This window comes from Chelmon rostratus, chromosome 17 (assembly GCF_017976325.1).
Source record: "Chelmon rostratus isolate fCheRos1 chromosome 17, fCheRos1.pri, whole genome shotgun sequence".
NCBI classification, from domain to species: domain Eukaryota; kingdom Metazoa; phylum Chordata; class Actinopteri; order Chaetodontiformes; family Chaetodontidae; genus Chelmon; species Chelmon rostratus.
In genome coordinates this window covers 21760940-21780800 of record NC_055674.1, presented here as the reverse complement: position 1 = coordinate 21780800, position 19861 = coordinate 21760940, and the positions used below count along the sequence as shown (strand labels likewise).

At 44.5% G+C, this 19861-nt stretch overlaps 1 protein-coding gene across 2 annotated transcripts in view; it reads right to left on the bottom strand.

Annotated features, from left to right (window-relative positions):
• Positions 1 to 19861, bottom strand: part of igf2bp1 (insulin-like growth factor 2 mRNA binding protein 1) — a 49777-nt gene that overhangs the window by 7687 nt on the left and 22229 nt on the right. For both annotated transcript variants that reach the window (XM_041956955.1, XM_041956954.1), the window contains exons 3-4: positions 4878 to 4926; positions 503 to 554 (exon numbers count right to left, since the gene is read on the bottom strand). In XM_041956955.1, coding sequence (XP_041812889.1) covers positions 503 to 554; positions 4878 to 4926 — 101 coding nt within the window. The remainder of the gene's footprint in view (positions 1 to 502; positions 555 to 4877; positions 4927 to 19861) is intronic.

Genomic DNA, 19861 nt, shown 5'->3' with positions numbered 1-19861 from the left:
CGCTCTAATGGATTTACTTTTACAGCAGCCATCAGGCCTTCTGGGTTTGCCTTGTAAACTGTTTCTACACATCACAGAAACAGCTGGAAGTGCTGCATCCTCAAAATGATGCAGGAGCGAGCGAGGACACTCGATCCTCCGTCCTCACGCCTCTCCCTCACACCTCCAGAGGCCACGTTCATCTAAGAGAGAGCGCCCTCGTCCTTTTGATCCCGACAGCGGGTGTGGCTTGGTGAATCAGCCGCTGTCAGTCTGCTGCCAGGGTCAGTCCCTCCGCACCGTGACAGAAACACAATTACCTGCTGCCACACGGGGCCAGCAAAGAGCCACATGTAACCACTGAAGTGTAGGAATGGGAGTCTTGACGTGCTTTTACTGTTCATGCTCTTGAGTTTGCAAGTTTTGAAAGTTAAAAAAACACATGGCAGATGTCTGTGGTGTACGCGAACCAGAGCAGAGACCAGACGGGGTTGAAGTTAAGGGTAAAGGTCAGGAGTCTTACCTTGTTCGCAGTTCTCTACGGTGCCACACTGGGCCAAGAGACCATCCAGCACCTGAACCAAGAGGAAGGAAAGAACAGTGTCAGTTCATGTGGGAGATACAAACATGTCAGAACACACCTTAAAAAAAGTTCATTATCTTCAACTGGATACACACAAATCTCATAAGGTAAGTTCATCATCATTACAGACAACGAAGAATGTATAGATGAATAGAAAATTCTGTCCATGTTAAGAAATATGGAGACGTGGCATTTAAGAGGCTGCTTATTGTTGCTGCCTCCGACACATTTGATGGGCTCAATAGACAGAGAGGGACGGTGGGACTAAGTACCAAGGGCCCAAACATGGGAGGGCCCTCAACATCGTTTGACGATGGCAATAATCCGACTTGTTGGTGTGATTTATGTCATTCTGTTACGCACGGCAACAAGTAGCTGAAAGTGAGAGCAGCACTGCTGCAGCTCCACAGTGAAGGCGTTAGTTCCTAACAGAGCTACACCCCTGAGCTCCACAGTGGAGCGGAGACTGGAGCCTCCAGGGCCTGCATTCATCAAACGTCTATGAATCACACTTCAGCATGAAGACTAAAGCGCAAACAGAGCAGAGCCGATAGGACACATTTATCAAACGACTTACTGCCGCTCACAGTGAAGCGAGGGAGGACGTTTTAAAAGCAGCTCTCAGGCCATCACATGATTAACTGCATGATACTAAGAGCAGGAACAGCCAATCAGAGACACGGATCCACCCTATATCAGATCCACCGTTTGTTCTTTAAAACAGTTGTGAATTTAAGGGGAAATTGGCTGAAATGGACATAAAAAGAAAGATAAACCGGAGAAGGAAAGAAATCCTGCTGCTGGTACATCACAGAACAGTGTATGTGAATATTTAGCACAACACTGTCAATCAAATGCAAAAAACTGGCTTAAACTGTTGTTTCTGACACATTATTCAACATGATCAAGGATATTTTGTACAGTGACAACTTACAAAATATTTTTAAATACCTGATTGGAGTTTTAAAGAGTAAAAGTGAAGGATTTTATTATAAATAACATACAGCTGATAAATAAATGACATATTACAACCATTGCTTTCTCTACTTAACCTAACATGCTTTTATTTTGAAGTAAAGAGTATTTCCTACATCCCCCCTCAGGGTCAGAGGATAATTCATTTATTTTCTGGACGCTGTGACACCTGACGCTCATCAAGCGAGCAGCATGTAAATGACATGTTTCAGTCGGGTTTGCGGAGAGACGTCGCCCTCATGTGGACACACGGGGCAGGATCAGAGCAGCCGGAGAGGCAGAGGAAGGGGGGGTTGATCTGGCACATATTCAAATGACACACAGACGCACACTCTGCCTGGCAGAGGAGGCAGGCCGTGTGCCACACCCTCACAAAAAACATAACGGTGCACACAGACACACACACAAAGCTCCACACACACTAACAAAGCCAGTGTCTTGCAGTTTCACCCAAAAAACATCTTCATTTTGTTCTTGTTTTCAAATTTGTTCAAATTTGTTTATATATATTTGTTCTAAGAAAATGTACAATGTTTAGTCTTCGGATATGATGATTTTTTTGGACACATTTTGACAATATCACATTATTTAATAGTGCTTTGTGTGTGGCCTGTGGAGGAACCAGCCTGTCATATTCATCGAATATAACATGACAATATAACAGAGTCTTACCGGACCTGTTGAGATTTCATTGCATTTTGGTTAAAAAAAAGCACCTTTTAAGTGAATTTCCTTCATTAAAATTTATATGATGGTCTGGTTTGAACTTTGATCACAGCTCTTTTAGTCCTAAAGTCCCAATACAAAAGTTTGGGAACATTGATAATGTCCCCAAACAAAGCAAGACAACGTGTGTGTTCAATCTATTTTCACCTGTTAGTCAAACTAGTTTAAGTGTGTACAAGACTATAATATAATCTTTTCATTTTGGAGTTTTAGGAAGACTGGGACCATAAACTGTTGTTAGAAACAGTTAAAGTAACATATTTCAGTGCTATAAATTCAGCATTTAAATTTTAGTCAAGTCAAATCTAATACTTCTGGCCTTTCTTTGCTTCCATGTCCACAGAGCTGCTCTGGCTGTGCATGGCGCTGCTGTAAAGGGCTGCACAGAGATGCACAGATGTCCATGTTGTTCATACGCCTTGTGTCTGAATGTTTTGTGAGCGTACTGTGCACAAACGTGTCAATGATCAGGACATCACACATTGAGTTCACCCCACGACTTTCTGCCCTCCTCACTGTGGTTACCCAGTCAGCTTCTTGTGGTTGTCGAGGGTTACTGTGCTTGGTATTAGACATCCAGCTGAAGTGACAACATAACTGCAGCAATTAGCAGCCAACAATCAATAGGTTAGAGCTTACAACAGTTAGCCCCTCATTTGATCAATACATGACTATTAGTTAATGTTCGATTGTAATTGCTGGGCTCCCAATAGAATCATCTCTCAGCTGCAGAGCAGCCTGGAGGTCATTCTTTTCCTCACAACGCACTGAGATGGTTTTGATCTGAGCCATCAGATATGTCCACGCTGAGATGTGAGGTAACAGCACACACACACGCATGGACGCGCCACAAGTAGTGCAAATATTTGCAGCGAGGTCAGCCTGGGTGCCATTACCAGCTTTAACCCAGGATCAGAGCCACTGGGCCAGATTCTCTGCCCAACCAGGTGTGCACAGCTGCCAGGGTTATCCCTCCTTTGAACAGGTGACTCGTGTGCATCTAACATTTCCAGCCGTCATCCCGACACCGATGCTGCCAGTCAGACTCAGTTAGGCTTTCAGTGCTTCCTTCATCCCTCTCCTCACCTGACTATCACTTTAACATCTGAAGTCTGACTGTCAAAACGTGTTCTCCACAATCAAGACTCCTATTCCAAATCTTTACAAACAACCACTGATCTGAGCAGCTACGGTCTGATCGCTCCAAAAGGATCCTCTAAAGAGAATAGAATGGAACTCAGAATGAAAACAGAGAGCTAGAGAGGGAAGATGTTCTTGCAAACTTTTGGATCCAGTCCTGAGCCTGGTCTCTTCTGAGAGCTCATTCTTTCAGGTTTACAATTAAAAACTCAGAATTAATCTAAATGATACAAAAACAAATTTTCAGCGGCACAGCTTTGGTAAAAATGTGACTTTTTTTCAGCTAATAGTTTTTTGGGGGGTGGAAATATCTGCCTGTATTTGTGCTTGACCAGTTCAAAAACAAATAGCCACATGGCACTAAAAGAGCACTGAAACTGAGCAGTTTGCATTGTTTTGTTCAGACTGGCAGATTTTGGGGAGACATTGGTGCACTCAAGACACAGTAATGATGTGAGGGGCCAAACCTCTAACACATCTTATTTGCAGGTAAAAATACAAGAAAATGCTCAAATCACTCATAAAAACTGGTCGAGAAAGTCTTCTCAAATGTCTGTGAGAGAAAGGTACGAGATCTTCCATTTTTAAACTTCGTGTCCGAGGTGGAAAGCTGCCTGCCTGCTGTACATGTAGGGATGGGGGCTGCTGGGAACCTGTTCCAAACCGCCTGATCCAGCAGAATCTTATACCTCCAAGCTTGTTCCTTTTATCGACGCTGGCATGTTTTTCTGACAGCTGCACATCGCAAAACAAGGACGTGAAACTCACGCGTCTGCACTACTGGAAAGGAGTCGCGGCAGATAGGAAGAAACGGTCCAGAGCAAAGCTTCATGTCGCAAAGGTGTTGTAATGTCTGTAAAATGATCATTTCAGGTGAGGGTGGAAACAGCAGCAACACACCGAAACATCTTTCTACACAATGTGGGCTTCCACGTATGTCTGACACTGAGCCGCACATTCGTCACACAGGGTGAATATCCCATGTCATAATAACATGAGCGCCACACAGGCAGGCTCGGCACATGTCTTCTATGATGAGGAGAACCAAAATGAAAGCGAACACTGTACATTTACTCTCATTTCAGCCAGTTTAGATGACAGACAGCTGGCTGTCCTGGCTCAACTAAAAGTGATCAGGAATCAATGAGGGGATCGATAAGGAGAATCATCTGTGGTATGGATAAAATCTTTTAAATTCCCATCATTTCCGACATCTCTGAACTCGTCGGAGCTGTTGTTTAGCTCTACCGGCTGTGCTCACACATGCTAACAAGAGTTTTGTTGTTGTTGTGGTTTTGTTTTCTGTTGTTTTTTTTCATTTTTATTTCAGAGAATCCACAGCTCATTTCACAAAATGTTAGACATCTCTGCTGCGGGTGGAAGGAATGTGACGCGGTTTCTGGCAGTGTGAGGTCACAGCAACGGGCTGTAAACGATCCCAGCAAGGAAAATAAGAGAGGAAATGGGAACTAACCTCCCACTGTAGGTGAGGTGGAATGTTTCTGATCTGCAGTTTCCTGGTCCTGTGGAGACAAGAAGGAGAAGGAGAGGATATTAGCAAGTTAAAAACTCGGCACACACAAAGAGAAGAGTCTCAAACTTTTGAGAAATAAGGCTTGTTGATATAAAGAGTGTAGAAACACAACATATCAGCGCCAAACACATGAGGAACACTGTGTGTTTGCACTGAAAGTGGACACTGATGGCAGGTCTAACACTCCTGACTGTGTTCGGCTCAGGGTTCAGGGATGAAAGGGAGTGAGAGGAAGAAGAGGCCACTGAATGAAGCCAGAACGTGTCCTGAGAGACAAACAGGTGGAGATTGGAAGAGAGTCTGTTTGAAGTGACTTCCTTTGATACGAACACTAAATCAAAACAGCATGCTTACGCTCCATCCATCAGCCCCGACTGCTTCAACTTACACGCAGGCATTACGAAGCGCCGAACCGCATCTGAGCCGGTCAGCGGCGTTTACACAGTCAGCCGCGGCTCGGTACGCGGCGCCGCTCAACCAGAGCATTGTGCTGTGTCAAACACACGCCGGCACTGTCTGCACGTGCTTATTTGCAGGGCAATAGATGAGGATATGCCAATATCTTTGTTCCCAGTATCAATACATGAGTCGCACTCTCTCATCCCTGGTCAACCCTAACCTTCCTCGATCGTCCAGAGTGAGCTGCAGCCGTCAGTATGCACTGCTCTTACGCCTTTTCCTTTTCTTACTGAGATTAAACACTCCTTCCTGGTACACCCGAGCACCAAGAAACAGCATCATCAACAAAAACACACTTCTCATCAAGACAGGACATCTTGGGTAAAACTATAATAATATCAGCGGTCCAATCAGCTTCTTCGTCTACACCAGTCACACGATGTTAACTTGGCTTGGATTTAAAACTCAACTTTAGGCCTGAACGCTACTTTGGAAACAAATCTTTTTCCATTTCAACTGCTCACAGATGGAGCCGTTGAGTATGAGCAAATCAGGTTCTGTGTCTTATATGTCTTGAATCATCCCAACGCAGCGCCCATGAGGTCCTGATATCCCTACACCATCTGCACCAGTATCCCTCTGAACCCAGACTCACTGCTAGAAACGTCTTGTTCTTGGCTGCTGTACGTATTCCCATTCCAACACGATCACCAAAACATCTCTGCAGGTAGGTGGGGGGCACGAGGGCCCCGCGGTTTCCGACAGGTTTTCGTCTACTTCCCCGACACCCCTCACCCCTTCTACCCCAACCGCTGCGGCCCACCATTATGGGGCTTGAGCTCCAGTTGTTGGAGAAAACCACTGAATCAACAGCAAGGAGTGGGAAAGCTTCCTGCTCACCCACCCACGCACACAGTGGGGGAAGGGCAGTCCGCTGAATGGGGGGGTGGCAGTTGTGTATGTGTGTAAGTGCATTTTAATCGTGTATTGTAGCCAGTAAACATGTCTGTGTCAGTTTTAGTGTGTGTGAGCGGGTTTTGATATGCATGCTTGTGGTTATCAGTATCAGACCGCTCATGGTTTTTTGGCTGCGTCTTGCCTATAACTTCTTCACATATGGGCGTCCACAGTAATGACCCTCCTCCCCCTTTAGCATTCAATGCATTCAACACAAAGCACTCCTTGGCTTTCTCGTGACCTTGTTGGGTTTTGATTCTTGCGGTCTCTTGAGCTCTTGAGAGCTCTCATATTTGGGTATTTTTCGGAGACGAGAAGCTTTTTTATCATCGATTGTGCTTTTCAGTCCAGTTCTTCGGCACCATCTTTATCAGTCCCCGCTTGGTAAATTGTTGCGTTTATTTCAATTTCTTAATCTCTGCGGCACAAATGTAAGTTGTCTGACTGAAAGTACATCACATCAACAAAAACAAATCAATCTGCTTGTCGTTTCAGTCAAGGCTCAAACCCCATATGAAACCAAAATGTAGGAAAGGGCGTCTGGGGGTTTGGAAGAGAGAGAAACAATGTGTCCCGTTCTTGAAAGCCGTCCCTACACACGACTATTTTCCATCTGTTGCATTGCTGCTGCACCTTTGACCCTTGACCTTCTTACTGACGCTTCTATTATTGAAATGTAGAAATGTAAAACAGCGCAGCGCTCCATCTTTCCCACCTATTAGCATCTTCACCGCTCCTTATCCAACCCCGCACCCCACCCAACTGAGCATCAATAGCACTAAACCCCAACAACAACCAACCCCCCATCTCCACCTCACATACTAAACCCCACCCAATCCCCCAGGAGGCTCCAGGGCAGATGAATAGTCTTTTGTGAATCCAAAATACCTGACAACCCCCATCCAAAAAAAATGGAAGAGCCCTTTGATCTCGATCAATACTCGACTCTACTCACCAACTCCACCCCCCCAACCTGCCAACACACAAAAAAACAGACCTGTTCTCCACACCTCCACATGCATAACTTCCTCCATACACATCAAAACCTTCATGACCCCCAACACACACACGCAAAGTTCCACCTTATCAACGCATTAACTCCCCATTATCCTCTCCAATGGCCCAGTCCAACCCCCCCCCACACACACACATCCCAACCCCCATCAAGCCACCAACAGTGAACTTGTTTGACCCCTTCCATCGCAGCCTGCCAACCCACGGCCTACCTCATTGGCTGAAACCATGGCAACAGGTTAGGAATGGGCGGGCAAACAAGATGGATGGGCGGGCGAGTGGACAACAAAACAACATGCTTCACATTTTGCTTACGCGCTCGTTCACTCATCTGTTATCTTTTTTTTTTGCCTTTAACCTACATGGAGATGACCTGCCTCTTAGCTCTCTTTATTACAAAAATTATAATACTGCACTTTCTATTTCCAAGGGCCTGAACACACCATTGTACTATCATCAAGCAATTAACACAACATCATTAAGCTCGGGGGTATTAGCAGCATGTAATGCCTCAACAGTGTCAGTCCAAATGTTGAGTGAGCTCCATGTTATATATATACACACATATCTGAAAAATGACAACATAGATTGAAAATTAGCAGTGAATAACCTAATTGTCAAAACGATCCATTTCAAAGAAACAAGAAGGAATTCTGGTGTGAGACCCTCATCCTTGACTCATTGTTGGTATGCAAAGATGGAAACACACTGTCAATGAAGCTTGAAAATGTCTTAAGTCGAACGTAAAAACTTGAACTGTTGAGGTTCCCTCAGCTGTGAAGGCATTAAATCCATGCTCAGCTCCAGCCTCCAGCAGAACAAAGGACCGGAGAAGAAAGGAAAGAAGCCAAGAGAATGAAAAGAGTGTGGTCCTCGAGGAGGAGGTGGAGGAGAGGAGAGAAAGGCTCTGCATCTAGGAGGGGTCAGAGGCCAAGGGTTAGAGCCCTTCAGACCGACAGAGGGGCCCCTGGGGCCACAGCGAGGCGCGTCAGTGTGTGTGAGGGCGTTGTCCTACACTTTCATAGCCATAAAACAGAATACAATATGGAAATGCTTTCAGTATGATCTTTGAAGAGCGAAATCAGCAGCTCTTTCCTTTCAGCTCTTTGGACTTTAAAGGCGAACACTGCATGTGCGTCCTTCAGCGTCCACACCCCCCCCTAAATTCAGCCGTATACTCCATCAGAGCCTCGCCAACAGGTTCCAGCTCCGTCTGAGAGAGTCACTCCTTCACCTAATGATCTGCACAGTACTCAGTACCACAGTGACTAAGAGATACAGAGATGATTGCTAACTACACTTCCAGACCTGGTGCTACTGCAAGACTAATTGCAACAGCAAGCGCAACAGACACGATGTGGATTGTTTCACAGTGACACCCAACGAACGACAACCTTCGGGGGGGCTCGATCCAGCAATCACACCCACTTCAGGCAGTGACTGGTCAGATGTGCAGAGATGTTAAAGCAGGCTTCTGCTTACTTCTCTGTCAATCTCTCTTATCTTGTTCTTCATGCAACTGTGCAACATCATGAAGGAGACTCTTCAAATCTCAAAAAACAGCTCTGATTTAGACGTGGTCACATTTTAAATTCTCAAGTCCCACCAAAAAGATGCATTAAAGGGGCAAAATAAGTGTGTACAGCAGCCAGCAGTGAACAGACAGCAGCCTGAACAACTGTGGAATGGAAACACAAGCCGAATGTCAGAAAAAGATTAATTTTTTTTTTCTCGTATCACACATGGAACACCACATAAGATAACGGGGCTTGGAAATATTAATCACATGAAATGTAAGATATTCCAGGAGGAAACATCAGCTGTGCACGTGATGAATTTAGTAACAGTCATATGTTGGATCTGGACGTTTCTACATGTGAAAGACTTCACATCTTAATGTTGTCCAACACAGCTCTGGCATCTGCTTGCTGTGGTTTACTGGCTCTCCTATCCACTTGGTGTTGTGTAGCTTAATGAGTACAACACTAACAAAAAAGTTTCTGGGAAACTGTGTGTGTGTGTGTGTTACAGTATGGTTAGCGGTAGTGTCTGTTTTAAACTGATTAAATCTGAGAGTCAGACAGAGACAGATTACGAGCTGAGAAGTCAATGCAAACTGTTCCCGGCAGTCTAGTGAGGAAATACACGCACACACTCATACAATAACACACATGGTAATGAGGGCACGATGCCATCAGTAGCCATGCGGTCCTCCAAAGTCTTCAATCAAGTGAGGGTATGAAATTGAGGGGTAATGTGTGAGCATGAGTGTGTGTGCTGGTAGCGTCTTACCAGCCCCGCTGAGACTGTTCAATGCCAGAAAAAGGCATGTTTGACATGTTTGAATGACACCTTTTCCAGCAGAGCATATGCAACCCAGATGGCAGGTGCTGGCTACTATTTTCATGTGCTCAGTCAGGTAAATATATGTACACACTGATGAGACGTATTTAGAGAGTTCTTAGCGTACAAGGAAAAGAGGAAGTGTATGAGCTTAAGTAGGAGAGATTTTTTCCAACATGTCCTGTCAGTATTTTCACTTAAAGAATTGTTTTATTCATCCAGAATTGACAAGCACAGTAAGACCCTGCTGCATGAAGAGGGCAGCAGGAACCCACACCATGCTCACTTCAAGGGACCAGATTAACAGGCTTCACATTCAGTCAAACAGGCGTCGAGTTGATGCAGCTGGACGCGCCTGACTCCCCGCCACCGAGACTAACGCTCCCAGTAAACGGAAAACAAAGTGCACGCAAACTGTTCCAGCTGACTGCGACACAAGAGCTCATCGATACATCGCAAAGCCTTTCATCCACAGCTTCACTGCACCGAGCATTAGCTGCTGTCTGCGAGGGTCTCGAGTGACCTCACCACCAAACGGTGTGATAAACCACAGCGCCTCCGGTCCACACTATACAAATCAACATAACAGACTCTGTAAACAAAGCGAAAGAACGCCGTGTGGTGTAAGACATCTCCAGCTTCGCTCTGCACGATTTCAGGGCAACCTTCGTCTGTGAGTCACCACGCCTTCCCCGTCGTCACAGTTTAAAGTCGCACGTTTAGTGTGGAGGCATGACATTATCTGGATCAACGGGAAAATGTTTGGTCCAGTATGAACAACACATATCTGATCGCTCAGGCCGCATGTGGAGTGGGGCAGTGACGCAAACGGCCACTTGAGTTATGTAACGCGTCCCCGACCACGCTGAGGGTCAGGCACATCAATTTCCTAGGATGCCTGCGCCACAAGAAACTTCTGATCTGCCAATGCCAAACAAGTCTGGCCATGTTTACATCCGTGTGGCCACCGCAATCCTCTTCTCTGGAAGCACAAATACAGACACATTTTAGTGTTTAGCTGCAGCTTCCTGACAGACAATCACACGGGAGCAATGAAGCAAAATCCAGTGAAACAGTGAACACAATACACAGTTGGTGACGATGAACTAAACTTAGCAAAATGAGCTGAATCAGCAAAATGATTCATGCTTCACACCTCAAATAAAATACCACATACTAGAAGTTCCTCTTAGTGTGACATATTCGCTTCTGTGATGAGAGTTAGACATGAAAATGAACAGCACTGTCCTGCCTGTACGGTAAATGAAACTGGAGCCATTTTAGCACAAAGACTGGACAACGGGGGGGGGGCACATGAAGCACATCTAGAGGTGTCCCTTGTAGCCATTACCTGCCACCATCACTAAACCCCACAACGCAGCGTGCTCTCAAACGTCCCCTCGCTTAAAGCAAGCGCCGGCTGCAGGCTGGAGGAGCAGAAGTGCACAGGGTTAATATTTTATAAGAGCTATCTAGCCAGCATAAAATCACAGATGAATTTTTTATTGCTAATGGTGAGGAACAAGTGAGTTGAGGAACCAAACAAAATCATCCAGCGTGCATACTAACCCTGTTACCAGCCGAAATCCTATCATCTGATCCCACCTACCCGTCTTCCCATCGGCTAAATGTGGTACCTACAAAGCTCCACCCGCTGACCCTTCCAACTATCCCCATCATCATCATCATCATCACTGTGGTTGCTGCACTGCAGAGCTGGCCATTTCAGCAGGTAAATTAGATGTTGCATGAATGAACGCTGGTGCAGAGGCGACAGTCGAGGTCGGGTAAGGAGAAGCAGTAGGGTGCAAACGCCTCTGTTTGATTCTACTACAGGTGTTACAGGTGCAAGACATCTACCAAAAGATCTGATTTATCACTGAGTCGCTTTTCATCCGCGTGTTTATTAGAAAACCTGGATGCAATTACCTCTGAAACAGCAGTGATACAACACAGCACCAAGAGGCGCAGGGGGTGTTAGCGCTCTTTTTATTAGGTGATCTTGTTGCGCCCCCTCCTGAATACTCATAGTAGTTAGAGGAAAAATGTTTCTGTGCACCATTTATATGGAAGCAATAGTTTCAGCAATTGTTTTGGGTTCCTGCACAACCATGAATTTTATTTTCCTCATGTCCAGGGTGCGACCTGTTCGAATGTTCCTCATCTCTTGAACTTCAACTCTCTTCCTCTGTTGCCTCTTTTATCGGCCGTCTTCCTAAGCCCGCATCGCTCCATTTTCCTGTCTTCCACTCATCCCTCCCCTCCACCCGTCTCCTTGAGTTTTGCTGAAGACTGGAAGGAAGAATTCCAGTGGATGTAACACCGTGTGAGAGCTTTAAATAGACGACACAGGCAGCAGGAGGAAGGAGGAGGAGAACAAGTGAGAGGAGGTGGTGGGATCAGGGGTGAGGGAGAAGAGAGGAAGAGGAGGAAGAGGCACTGATGCTGCGGGACAGAGTCCACGCCGGCCAACCTGTGCAGAGCACGTCAGTCGGCGGAGGAAAATGTGCACCGGGCTGTAAATATGTGTAAATGGACGAGTGAGAAAAAAGACTGCGGGGGGGAAGAGCGAGTGTGTTTTTAAAGGGCAAATCCACACTGAATCAGAAAGGACAGAAGACTGCTGCACTGCTCTCTGTAGGTTAGCCATGTCTGACAGCTGATGTTACAGCCAGTACATGTCAAGAGTAAAGAGTAGTCCAATCCCAGATGGCAAAGTAGACTGGATGGAGGAGAAGTTCTCATTTCACACCTCTGGGTAACCCCGACGGGCTGTCATTCCCTGCCATCTAGGTTTTTTTTTTAATGCACTCCACACTTCCTTGTGTGACTATAAGAGAAACATGATAAACCCACATGCTGCCCCGTATGACCAAAAGCCCCTCCACTATCACCCAGAGCTCTGCTGCATCCCTTCGAACAGCCATTTCTGAAGTGAGCGAACGCGTTACTCATAACCAGTAACTCCACGTAAGCTACACATCACCACAGCAAGTATTTACCAAATCACACTTCATGGAGGAAACACTGCAGCCTTTCTTACTATTCTGCAAAAGCGCTAAGTATAACCGGGACAGAGACACAGAAGAAGAGACGCCCTGTCATCACTCCCTGATTGGCCCAGATTTATAGAGGAAAGGTCATCGCTCTCTCTTGCTGCAATCCCATTGGTCCACTAAATCCTACTTAAGGGTGAATCTTGTCCAATCAAAATTTAATAATGATGCCACTATGAGCATTGTGGAGTGGGCTGACAGCATGGGTGTTTTCTGCAAAGGCACTCCAATATACAATATTCATTTGTGTGTGTGTGTGTGTTTTGTGAATATCTTCCTTTATGTTTTCTGTACTTGCACTCACTTATCATTACTGCATTACCCTCCCTTAATAATTGTTGATTTCTTTTGAAAAACAGAAAAAAGCTGCAAACTGTTCACTGCACTGTGACCTAAATAGCTGAGAAAATGCTATTTTCATAAAAGCTACTTAAGTTTTATTTATTTTTTTGTATTCATTATTTTCATTCTTGTTTTATAATAGTCTATAATAATGGTCATTATTGGTGATGCTGGCACCAAAGTCAAATCAGGGGAATAACTAGTGTCAGTCTGGGGGAGAAATATTAATCCTGTTTGTATAAAAAATAAAATAAAATAAAAAATGATGTTAGAGATGAACGCTGTCTGTGTGTCTTTGTGTTTGCGGACTCTTTCAGCAACATGAACGTGCGCAAAAGGAGAATAGAATAATGCTCGTGCACATTTAGTATAAAAAAAATCGCTTTGCCGTCGTACAAGAGAAAGTAATATACGGGAGAGGTTAGAGTTGAACACAGGGTGGGCAACGTGTTAGAGAGGGAGGCCTCAGTTCTGGAATTCATTTAGGGTAAAAGAGAGGAGGGGGCTGCCACAGTATGGGCCAAAGTTCAGGCTCTGTTCTCCACTCTGACCCCGCCTGCAGCTCGAGCGGCGGGCCTCCATTTTGGAAAGGCGAGGATCCCCATTTTGAGAAGGCGGGACCGATTCAGCCGCGGCCTCCGCAATCACGGCCACTTTTGTCATTTTTTGAGACCTAAATCTCCACGTCGTCCACCTCACGGTTTACTCTGTTATCGCGAGAGCAGCCGCGGGCTGGCGTGCGTCAGGATAAGACCAGATCTGTCCATTCGTGTCGTGTGCAGCGGGCGCGGCTGATGTCGAACCCTCGGTTGAAGGAAATCACTAAATTATGGCTGATAGAACAAGATATTATCTTGTGTAATGTCCTTGATAGGCTACTTAATCCCGCCAATTGCAGCCCATTAACAGATGAGCAGTTGGTGAGGTGCGCAACACCTTCAGCAGCTCTTCCCTCAGCTGTGCTGCGCCTCCTCCCCTCCCTCTCTGCTCGCCATTTTGTGAAGCCTATAGCCATTTCATGTTACGGACACACTGCTGGGCGGGGGGAACAGCAGGCCCACACGAAGCCACTGCAGCGGCTCTACATGGCTGTCGTTTATGAACGCAACTTGTGCAAAGTCGGACTTGAACGTTATGTCCGTGTAAAACACCCTAATGACTTCCAGGCTTTATGGGGCTGGCTTTTTTCTAGAGCAGCCTCGATTAGGAGTCCCAGTTGTCGACCTTCAGCCGACGTTCATCCATAAAATAAAGGTTTAAGTTACGGTATCACTGCTCAGTTATAACGTGAAGCTTAATTTTCCAGACTGCACGCAAACGGCACAGTTACTAAGATTTCATTTCACTGCTGTTAAGGATATGAGAGGAGGTGTGTGTGTGTGTGTGTGTGTACTGCGTTTAAAAGAATCATGGAGCCTCTCGCAGCCAACAATTAAAGGCGTGTAAGCAATAAAAGGAAGGTGAATGGCGAGACCGTTAAGTTCCCTCGGTGCAGGCCTGTGTCTGGGGCCGTTAATTGGGCTACTTTACGTGCCCTTTTAATCTGAAATAGGTGCCTGATTCACATTTTCTTTAAAAGTGACTGTAACGAACAAAACAGTTTCATTTCGAGGTTTTCTTTGTCGGTTTGAGGACTGCTAGAGACTTATCGGCTGTTTGCATGTGCGCCATGTTTCCACACTGTTGAGCCACATTTAGTGTTTCAATAACCGTCTCTCTCTTCTCTCTCTCATACACACACACACGCACACATACATGTGAGAGCAAGTAGGCGGCCATCCTGACCAACGCCCATTTACTACAATGAGCGTGCAGTCACGTGACAGCGGAGAATTCACCAGAACAGAGCACATACAGCACATTGGAGGAGGAGGGCGATCACATCACACCACATGCGCCATTACATGAACATGGGATCATGCAGACGGTGTGTTGGGCTGTGGGTTGTCTCAGTCAGAGCCACAGCACAATAACGCCAACCTTACCCAAACCATCTGTTTCATCTCACAGCTGCCGCCATAACTGTTCGGCAGTGGCAGATACGGATTGATTAATGTAAAGACAGAAATCTAGACACGAAGACAGATAAGCTATAGATACTAATATGGACTACAGTCGCTCCATATAATGTTAAAGTCACAGCTGTAGCCTGATGCTCGCCCTGCAGGGACACACCTCCCTCCGTGTGCGCGCCCAGACACGCGCGTCGTTTTCACTCTGCAAACAGCCTGAGCACAACCACAAACAATGCGCGAGCAGAGCTTTCGTTACAACTTGCACAATTCTCTCTAATTATCTGGACGCGGGTGTCCGTCCGCGGCGCTCCTCTCCGCGCGCGCCGCATGTGTGGAGGAGAGCGGCGGAGCGCGAGCGCGTCTCTCCATTCACAAAGTGCGTTCAAACTACTCGGGAGTTACTACAGCGGCGCGAGCGAAGGGAGGGGCCGGCCGTACCGCGCAGCCCTCCGCGAGGGAGAGAGCCAGAGAAAGAGGAGGGGGGGGGATTATACTATAGAATGTGTGCCATGAATGCGCACGCCTGAAATACAGCACGGCTTTTTGTGTTGTAGTGTGGCAGCGAGGAGGGAAGAATATAAGATTTCCTGTCGTGGTTTGAATGTTAAGTGTCGGGCTCTCCTCTTGCTTTTAACAACCGGTTACCCCCCGCTACGCTTTCCGTACTACACAGGTAAAGGTTGAGAAATAAATAAGAATAAATAGATCCCCATATGAAGGCGTCGGTGTTTGCCTGACATTGAAACGCGCTGTTCGATTAAACCCGAAGCTGTTGGAGGCTGCATTCGCTTCCAATTCGTCTGTGATGTGGCAGAAAAGCAAAACGGGTGTCGTTTTAAAAAGAGATTTAAACAATGTAGCACCGCTCTCCAGTCACATCTGAAGGCTAATTATCCGTCTTTGTGTAGCAGAAATGTGTCCAAAGACACCGCTGAACCTCAGCTGTGATAAAAAGAACATAAACCCGGATGAACTAACAGCAGAAAATGAGTGCAGCATGGCGGCGGTGGCGAGATTGGTTTTAACTAATTAGGCAGGGCCGCGCACGGGCTATTACAGTTGAATAATTTAATAACAATGACAGAGAGTGGAGCTTATCATTTAGAGTGCTTAATGAGAGAAAACGTTTAGGAAGAAATTATTTCAAGGCAGGTAAAGGGTGATGCTGGAACATTTCAAAAGCGTTCCTCCTTGAAACATCCAAACTATTTTCTTAATGAGAGCGACAAGGTGGACGGTGTGGCCTTCAGGTCAAACAGTGGCTGAGACAGACCACACCCTGCCATCCAACATCTGCATGAGATCAACAGAACTGTTCCCTAAAAGACACTGACCATGTGACCCACACCGTGTAGAAGAAGGAAACAGCTTCATCTTTTGATGGACATGACAGCCTCGAGGTCATTAACAGTGATTTGGATTCTAAAAATGGATGAAGAGTATTTTGTAAATGGCATGCCAAATATTTGCATATTTCAATCATTCCATTGTGAAAAAATGAGGAACACTGTCCTCCTCTTCCAGCAGAATCTCTTAATAACAAATTGTTGTTTTTTATGTGCACATGTTGGCTGAGCACTAATGTCTCACAGATAAGATAATAAAAAATATAAATATGAAGGAAATAACAAACAAAAAACTAATCGTTCAGTGACTAAAACTAAAAAAAGTGTTGCATGCCCTTCATGATCAGGACCAACAAATTATTCACAATTAATTAAAAATGTTATTTGTTTTTTTTGTGTGTGTGAGTGAGTGTTGATTCCCTCAGCATTGGAAAACAATAATAAGACATCCACAGCCAATCAGGAAATACAAGAAATCATCCAGTGATGCAAGAAGACTGGAAGGAAGGGACATTTTCTGACGTACTGAAAGATGTCTTTCAGCTGTCGTGAATAGAAATCACCCGTTCAAACATGCACAATGAGTTTGTCTTAATTTATAGATTTAAGTTAACACACGAGTAACATTTAAGTTATTTTAGGGCGTTTATGAACAGCATGTAAAGGTGAAAATGAATCATTCATTAATACTGAAAAAAAATGTCATTTCATTTGAAGATTTTCTGACACAAACTCAAACAAATTTGTGTCATTTTAATGAAGTAGTGATGAAGATCTTTGCTGAGAAAACAGTTCTAACTTTGAACAATTTAATCATGTGTTTTTGATATATTAAAGCAACAGTGATTTTAATGGATATATATCATTTTTTTCTGAAAAAGTATTTTAATTCTTGCCTCATAAAGAATCTGCTAAGAAAGCTAACGAGAGTCTGAGGAATGCATTAATCTTTTTTGATGTTACAGCTAATGTGTTTGCAGCTTTTATTTCTAACACACCAGCTGACTTCAGAGCTGCGGCAGTCGTGCATTTAGCTGTCTGTTTTCAGCACATACTCAGGAAAATATATATTTTTTTAGTTTGGAATGGGGAATAAAAATGACATCTGATGATGATTTACATCATTAACAGCCTTCACATGAGCTGCTCGCTGGCTGGCCGGGGGTTTCTTCTTCTGCAGCATGAACTCCTTATCTTAGTCAAACAGTGTAATGAGAATATTTCCATCAACTGGAAAATTTGATGTAAGTCCGAACAGAACTTTACTACTCCCCCCAAATCCAACGGAAAGTCCGATTCAGCACAAATATGTTAACAAAGAATGAATCTTTATTTAACTAATTCATAAGATTACCCAGAGTTCAATTTTGTTATTCTTAAATGTTAAGAGTTAAATGTTATTCTTTAGGGATTTCCTGTTGTTGGAAAATATTAATTCTAAAATATTATTATCTTGATTGATCATTCAGAGGATCGCTGCAGAGACACTCCTGTCGTTCACGCCTTCATACAAACAGTCACTGTCATTTCCTAAGACATGATCATCTGCTTCTGTCAAAACTATTTCTAATGATTTGGGTTTGTTTTTTTTTTTTCTTCCTTTTTTTAGGAGGGTTCAGATCCAGGACTGAGTGAATGGAAAGTGGATAGGGGCCCGGCCTCCGTGCTCCCCTCTTAAAAAACAAAATGGGGGAGAAGGAGGAAGACGAGAGGGAAGGAGGGAGTTCCTGCTTTGTCTAAATGAAGCCTGTGTGTGTGTGTGTGTGTGTGTGTGTGTGTGTGTGTGTGTGTGACGTCAGCCTCGACTTTGTTTTGAATCAGCGAGGAACAGGGCGGGACCAACGGCAGCCTATAGAGAGGCAGCAAGGAAAGGGGCCCGTCTCTACTCCACACACACACACACACACACACACACACACACACACACACACACACACACACACACACACACACACACACACACACACACACACACACACACACACACACACACACACACACACACACACACACACCTCGCCTCCTTGGATTTCATTCCCTTGTTTGCTGCTTTGAACAGCAGAGGGCCGACTGAGTCACTCTCTGGTCGACTGTACTGACTTCAGCAAACCAACTGACTGCAGGATCTCTGAGGAAACGCTGATTTGGGGGGAATTAATTTTGTTTAATAAAGTTTAATTCTTCTGTTCATGCATCTGAGCAGGTCAATGGGAAAAAAGATAAGATACTGTACATCCAAAATATTCATCTAAATACTACAACTGCTACTACTACTGATGCAGTTACTACTTAGTGCTACTGCTGTTATTATTAGTACAGTGATACCACAATATAACACAGCAACACACAAAGACATAGTAATATCTCAGTCACATAAAGCTCCTTTTTATTTGTATCCACTCATTGTTGAAACCCTACCAGCTCTCTGAACCTCTTAACCCACAGTGTCACTGTAAATATTGTGTGATCATTTATGTGGCTGCACAACAGCCTCATACTTAACAAAAAAAAATAACTCAGGGTCCGTTTGGTGGCTTTTAAAGAGCTATGAACCGTTTTTCCTCGGTGGATGGGGTGTGCCAGATTGCTGTTAAAATTTAAGTTCTTTTTTGCAGCTTTGTTTCACGTTGGTTTTCAGTATTTCTCTTCAGATCTGATTTACAGGCTCATTTTCTTTGAGTAAAAACACACCTCACTTGTCTATTGCAGGTTTATTTCTTTCCTCTGTGCACATGTCTGTGACTTGCCTGCAAAACTTGGAATTTAATTTTTTTCTGCCATTTTTTCCTTTATATGTTGTTAATAAAAATCCATATATAAAACATGTTAAAATACTCAGCTTTGAAAAGAAATTTGTGTTTTCTTTTCCACAAAAACTTAAAGGACTTCTCATTAGGAAATCTAGACTTAATGAATCTGGATGTATTTCTACTACACTACTTCTACACTTGTGTGAGCTGCATACTGGAGCATGACAGGCTTCCAGACCAGCCGAGATGTCACTGATCACGCTCTTTCGTAAGCTTTCCCCCTTCAGCAGTTGAATGTGAAAACAAACTCTGCACCCTGTCTTTTCTGAACGGTGAAGGACTTTTGAGGAAGTTAAATAAATTTAGAACACTTTTCTCTGCGTCACATTTGATGCACAAGCCTGATTTTGCATTCAGTTATCAAATAATTGCTGCCTTTCTATCTGCTGTACAGATTTAATTATGCTGTTGACTTCACTTTTTTTGACATGATGTGAATGATGAGGAGTTTGTACAAATTTAAGCTGTTGCTTGTGCAGTAGCTGTAACTTCAGAGGCTTAAAACTGGGACACTGGCAGACTAACTAGCATTACCAGTGTGGTGCATCCAGAAAGCATTAGGAGAAGGTAGTTAAAGATCCTCATTAAATCAGCTGTGAAATGAGCAAATATGTAGAAAAATAATAGAAAAAAATAAATAAA